The 6,670-nt window shown below is 32.6% G+C and overlaps 1 protein-coding gene across 1 annotated transcript; it reads left to right on the top strand.

Annotated features, from left to right (window-relative positions):
* The first annotated feature begins 511 nt into the window (after positions 1–511).
* On the top strand, positions 512–4,554 carry LOC141818079 (OVARIAN TUMOR DOMAIN-containing deubiquitinating enzyme 3-like). Its single transcript, XM_074705663.1, has 8 exons — positions 512–654; positions 744–855; positions 964–1,054; positions 1,449–1,512; positions 1,791–1,896; positions 1,971–2,025; positions 2,733–2,786; positions 4,161–4,554. The coding sequence occupies exons 1-8, from the start codon at positions 624–626 to the stop codon at positions 4,302–4,304; spliced, it is 657 nt and encodes a 218-aa protein (XP_074561764.1). The 5' UTR covers positions 512–623; the 3' UTR covers positions 4,305–4,554.
* Positions 4,555–6,670: the final 2,116 nt, after the last annotated feature.

Genomic DNA, 6,670 nt, shown 5'->3' with positions numbered 1-6,670 from the left:
TTAAAATTATCTGAACTTTAATAAAATCACTTAAATATATTTAAAATTATTATAGTAGTAATTTAGTAGTAGTTGAAAATCACTTAATAGTTGTTTAACATTCACAGTAACGACAACGAACTGCTACAATATTTAATGGATTTTAATTTTATAATGATTTTATTTTTTAAAATTTATGTCGATCAAATTTAAATAATATTAAATAATTTGGTTAAAAATACTTTTTTGATATAAAAATATTCTATATATAATATTTTTTAGTAATTTGAATTAAACAATAATTTATTTTAATAAGTTATAACTACACTGTAACTTATACATTCTAGCAGCTAATTTTGCTACCACAACTCGTACTTTCAATAAAAATATATATAATAGGATTTTATTTTTTATTTTTTAAAAATAAAAAGTACTTTTTAACAATTTTAATAATTAGGGGTGTTTTTTAAAATTTTGACCCAAATAAGTTGATCAGCTTGGACACGGTCCGAGCCCAATCAGCCCATTTAGTTGAAGTGTGAGGTCGATTGGAGTTTGGATTAGGATCATCCGATTCCCTTGCCGTCTTCCCCGCTCCGCTACCTCGTCGCCGCAGAATCCTTCTTCCGATTCCTTCTCATTCTATGGCGAAAGGCGGCAGGCTTCCTTCGAATGGTACCTCTCGAACTGTATCTCGACCTTCTTCGCTTCTATCGTTCAGTAGGTTTTCTGGGTCCAAAAGAATCGTTCATATGTGTTTGCAGAAGTTCTGCTCGAGCAGCTGAGAAATGGAACCGCTCAGTTCGAGCTCCTCCCGACGCCGGTTCCCATGCCTGCTCCAGACGTCCGATTTTTTGCTAGGATCGGTTCCTCCTTGTACTTTTATATTTGTTCCAAAGTCCTTTTTATCCGGAATTCACTAAAGGGCATTCCTTTTGTTTAATCGATTTCTTTTCTTTCTTCTTTTTTTTTTTTTGATTCAAGGGGCGGGGGTGTCTCGCCGGCGAGAAAGAATGTAGAGCGCTACGCAGTTCACAAAATCACAGGCGACGGTCGGTGCATGTTCCGTGCCCTGGTACAATTTCTTCTTTGGTGATTAACCTTGAAATTTGTTCTTCGTATTTCTTTTATGTTAACTATCTTCAGATGCATCGTTTGCGTTTAATTTATGCTTTTTTGAGATAATAGTTCCACGATAAATGTCGTCTCTTAGGAGACGCCGGATTAAAAAACTGATACTGCACTGAATGCTGTAGAAGTATGTTGCTTCATGTTATTCTTTATCAAGAAAGCAAACACTTGGATTGTGCATTGACTAGACTTTTGGATTCCCCATTTTTCATGTCGAAATCTATCTCTAATGCTTAAAATTTAATCCTGGATTGAAGCACAGCTGAATGTTTGCTAGCTAAATTTTCTGTTTGTCGCACTATGGAAATAATTCGTCAGTCATCAACTTATTCTTTTAGGTAAAGGGAATGGCAAATTATAAAGGATTGGCACTTAGCTCAAGACAAGAGAAGGATGATGCAGGTAGTGTGTTATTTTTCTTGTGGGACGGGATTTATAATATCTATTTAATGGAAGTTGGACAGCTCTATTATAGCTAAGAATGCTTAATATATTCTCAATGTTCAAGATGTAATGGCAACTGACACTTCAAAATTTGTTTTGTTTGTTTGCATTTTTATTATATCCTTGTGAGTTGCTCTTCATTTCAACTCTTCCTTTACTTGTATGCTTTTGGTTCTGTTTTCTCCTCAAAATCTTAGCTTGCCATCTTGTATAACTTAATATCTCAAATTATCTAGATGAGTTACGTATGGCAGTCAAAGAGATAATATGTGACAGTGAAACTGAACGACACCAGTATGAGGAAGCACTTATAGCGATCACTGTGGATGAATCATTGAAACGGTGAGTTTATGTGTGCATTTGCTATTATCCTTATTAACAACTTCCTAATTTGTTTTGAGCATTGTCATTTTCAGATACTGTCAACGTATTGGACGATCTGATTTTTGGGGAGGAGAGTCAGAGTTGTTGGTAAATTTATTGAATACCCTTATGTCATTATTCTTACCATGATATAGATAAACATTCAAGGCTACATACATATGCAAGGGAAGGAAGTTCTATTTCCAAATTTCTAACTTCATTGTGTTCATTTTGACATATACCTGTTTGTGATCCTGTGGGAAATCCCATTCTACTAACTAAAGTCTGACTTTATTCTCAAGTTAGTCTTTGCATTTTGTCTTCTCAATTTGGCTCCTTGATTTAGGTTTCCAATCTCACTCTGGGTCTTCTACTTGACTTGTGAATTTTAGGTTGAAAATGTTCACCACTGTAACTGTGGTAGAGTTTGGAAACTTTTCTATTCTTGGGCATTTTATTAAAAATTCAATGTTTTTGGAGAAAGAAGGCTCAATCGGACTAAAAACTTAAATCAACGTGTACGAGAGAATTAAAAGTAGAAGGGCCAACATATTAAGAACAATATCAAACTTTAGAAGCACGTTGAAATGTTTCAAAACATATTGATGCTAACTAATCTTGTTTGAATGGGTACAAAACTTGCCTTGTGATATACATTGATAAACAATATTGCTCCTTCCAACTCATACCCTAGCGTACTGTTTCTGTCTTCTCCTCTGGTCTATCTGTTAACTTGCAATGTGTGTATATATATATATATATATATATAACCATTTAAATGTTGAAATTTCATCTAATATTAAGTTTGTCTTCAGGTATTGTCCAAACTGTACCAGCAACCCATCATTGTTTATATACCTGAGCATGAAGTAAGTTTCTGATTTGTTAAAGTTATTGGTTCTAGATTCACAGTCAATTCAGAAATTGTAAATGTGCTCTTAATGTTGGTTATGTCCACATTAGTAGATATATGCACTTGTACAATGTAAAATTTCTGATGCATTTTAATTTCGGAATCATTGAACTATTTCAAGGTAATGGCATTAGACAATTCATTAGTTACTGCATCTTCTTCTTAGACCATATTCCTTGGTTTCTTCCTTTTTGATTTCAGTGTTTGAATGTCAGCTGATGACCTCACTGTTGTGCTGTATATGAATGATGTTCTTTGGGAACTATATACTACAGAATTACTGACTCTGAATGCCATAGGGAAAACTTGTTTAGGAGTTAGTTTTCCTCAAGAATTTGTTTTCTACCTTATGGTTTTATGTTATATGTGCAACCCGTGCTGATTGAAGAATAGCCAACCATTACATGTGTCAATGTACTTAGCTTCTACTATGTTCATTTGTCATGATGAAGCACCATTTCGACATTGGTATTTAAATAATAAGGGATGGATAGTTTTCTAATTCAAATTACGGTTAAATGGGATAGTGTTTTAAAAATCAGTTATAGTCTAAATCATTCAGCTTAGTAATCAACACTGAAGCAACACCAAAACATGGCACTAACAGAACCATGTTGGAAAGCAACCCAAGGCGAGATCTCAATTGACTAACTGTTGACTTGGAAGACCAAATTTGATGGAAACATGAGAATTAAGAATACTGGGTTGACTGACTAGAAGAATTACGAACTGAATGGTAGATTTCTTCTGCTTTTGGTTCTTCCTGTTTCTCTTCCTCTCCTGTCCCCCTCCACCAATAAACCAATCAGCAAGGCCTACCCATGCCGATTGGCACCATGTATTGGCATAGGTTGACACCAAGACAAAACCTTTGGTTCAATGATGAAACTGCATTTTGAAACCTTGGTTGAGATTTAGAAATCTTGTCCTCTGTAAACTTCTAATATGTAACAAGCTCTATATAGCCAAAATCTAGTTTAACTAACCTACACAGGTTTCACACTTAACAAATTGATACCTTGCTTGTCGTTTGGCCAACGATGCCGGAAGCCTATGCCTGTTAGTTCTAGCCATTCAATGCACTATGAACAACTTAGTTCTGAGGAAATCAGCATTGTCAATCTATTTAGTACTTTTGTGTGATATTTCTTTACTTGATTGTCATAAATCTCTGTGAAAATGAAAAAGTAAATTATTTCATTGTTTGGGATTAAGATATTGTCTAATACATGATGTTCTTCATTCTGTTGCTTCTATGATTTTGCACCTATTTCGGTCCAAAATATCCTAAGAAAGCTATAGTTTTAACTGAAGAATGTTATTGATGCAGCATACACATGGAGGAAGGGGCGGCGGATTTATTCCTATACAGGAATATGGATATGAATTTAGCAAGAAATCGAGGAAAGGAAAGCAGAGCGAACCCGTTAGATTATTATACAGTGGTGGGAATCATTATGATTTACTGGTTTGATAGTTCAGAGTTGCCCAAGTTATTTCTTTCTTCGCTGCTGCTAGAAAATTTACAAAGTGCTTTGATGTGATGAACATCTAATAAAGTATTAATGGCTGAGAAATCATTTGAATGTATTTTTCGGCTGTTAAACATTACCAAATTTCTTCTAGTTTTCTGCCATGAATTTGGAGAACGATCATAAAAGATTGTAAGCAAATAATGTATTTGTTATGTTCGTGCTTGTGAAATACATTATGTTTTTTCCACCAGATAATCATTGTGTTCGTCAATTTTTTGGTTTGGATTTATGTTTTTTTTTTGCTTTCGATTCATATTTGTATTAAATTTGGTGATAAGTTTGGTTCTGATCGCTGTCTGTTTTTCTGAAGTTTCTCTTTTTGATTCTTATCTTTGATCTTGGTTGAATTTAAAAATTGATTAAATTAAATTTATCAGACCGTCTTTTGTTAAATAAAAAATTACGTTTTTGTTAAATAAGAAATTACGTCTTTTTATAATTCTATTGCATCGTAACCAATTCAACTATCCCTGAGAGGCTATTAATCATTAAATCTGCGCACTTTATTCACTTGATGAAATTTAACATACCATACAGTGTATTATAATTGCAGGATATACACTGATATACAATAATATTTTATAAAATAAATATAAGATTGAGTTTAATTTGACTGTGCATGATGAATCTACCATTGTCGATGTAAAAGATAATGAAATTTATAAATATCGATAACTCATTCATTTAAAATTTATAAAATAATAATATTTTTTTAAAATATAATCTAAGTGTTTTCTTTCTTGAAGGGGAGCCTTGGTGCAACGGTAAGGTTGCTGCTATGTGACCTAGAGGTCATGGGTTCAAATCCTGGAAATAGCCTCTTGCCAAAGACAAGGTAAGGCTACGTACAATGGATCCTTTCCCCGGACCTCGCATGATAGGAGCTTCACCGGGATCTAAGTGTTTTCTTCTACTTAAAATGGTCATGTCTTTTCCTAGTAAATCAAAGAGAGCTGCTTTTCTTCCCACCGCCTCACAGCACCCCCGCCACCTCCTCTCTCTCTCTTTTCAAATGATATTTCTATCATCTTTTTTATTTTTTATTTTTTTAAATTTTTATTTAGTTTTATTTTTTAATTAATTTTATTTAAAAATAGCTCTCATATATTTTTAATTTTATTTAATTTTGTTTTTAAATTAATTTAATATATTATTTTTTCATCAATATAATATTTTTTTAATTTTATTTAATTTTTATTTAGTTTTATTTTTTATTCAATTTTGTTTATTATTTTTTTATCCCCGTTAAACACTATACGGATCAAAAGCATTTACAATGTCATTTTCACAAATAAATCTGTTAAATGGGACAGTCTAAATTCTACTCAGTATGTCTTGAACCAATTCTACTCATGTCTTGGACCAATTAATCAAGAAAGAATATCTCCATAATTATCGTACAAATTCAGACACCAATGAAATCACAGATATTCTTTGAGTTTATTTAAAAATCTAGAGCTGTCTATCAACTTTTCATCTGTGTTCATCGGTTAAAATATTAATAAAAATAATAAATAAAATTTATTAAAAAAATAAATAAAAATTAAATAAAATTAAATAAAATTTAAAAAATAATAAACAAAATTAATTTAAAAATAAAACTAAATAAAAATTAAAAAATATATGTATAAGAATTAATGAAAAAATAATAAACAAAATTAATTTAAAAAATAAAATTAAATAAAAATTAATTAAAATTAATATATATATATATATATATATATATATATATATTAACCAAAATCCTTCATTTGCCGTTCGATCGAACGATCGGACGGTCGAAATCATTTTGCCACGCTGATTGCTCGGGCCTTTTGTAAACATAACAAGGTCCTTGCCGTTCGATCTAACGATCGGACGGTCGAAATCGTTTTGCCACGTCGATTGCTCGAGGCCATTTCAGTCGGCAATCCGCCGGTCTCCGTTTATTTGCCACGTCAATCACTTGAAGCCTCTCTCTGGTTCTTCCGAGTTCCGTCCTTAGCTGGTGTGTGGAATCGAGATTGAGATTGAGATCGAGATCGAGATCGTCTTGCGAAACCAAGGATGTCTTCTCCCGCTGAGTATGAACAATAATTTTGGCATAAGCCCTAATTTCTTTTGTTCCGACAACAGATGCGTTCGTCAATTTTTGCTGTTTGGATTTATATTTTTGGCTTTCGGTTCATATTTGTATTACATTTGGTGATAAGTTTGGTTCTGATCGCTGTCTGTTTTTTCTGAAGTTTCTCATTCTGAATCTTATCTTTGATTTTGGTTCATATGCTGTTGGATCTGTTTGATTGCTGTCTTTTGTAAGACTTTG

The sequence above is a fragment of the Curcuma longa genome, unplaced genomic scaffold, assembly GCF_044706935.1.
Source record: "Curcuma longa cultivar G26 ecotype Majalengka, Jawa Barat unplaced genomic scaffold, ITB_CL_G26_1.1 contig_23192, whole genome shotgun sequence".
In the NCBI taxonomy this organism is placed as follows: domain Eukaryota; kingdom Viridiplantae; phylum Streptophyta; class Magnoliopsida; order Zingiberales; family Zingiberaceae; genus Curcuma; species Curcuma longa.
The sequence above is the reverse complement of the archived record's forward strand: the minus strand, read 5'-3'. Positions and strand labels throughout refer to the sequence as shown.

Coding starts and splice junctions, on each gene's coding strand:
- LOC141818079 (XM_074705663.1), top strand. CDS start 624: ATGGCGAAAGGCGGCAGGCTTCCTTCGAATG. Junction 1,513..1,790: donor ACAAGAGAAGGATGATGCAG/GTAGTGTGTTAT, acceptor CAAATTATCTAG/ATGAGTTACGTATGGCAGTC. Junction 2,787..4,160: donor TTTATATACCTGAGCATGAA/GTAAGTTTCTGA, acceptor TTATTGATGCAG/CATACACATGGAGGAAGGGG.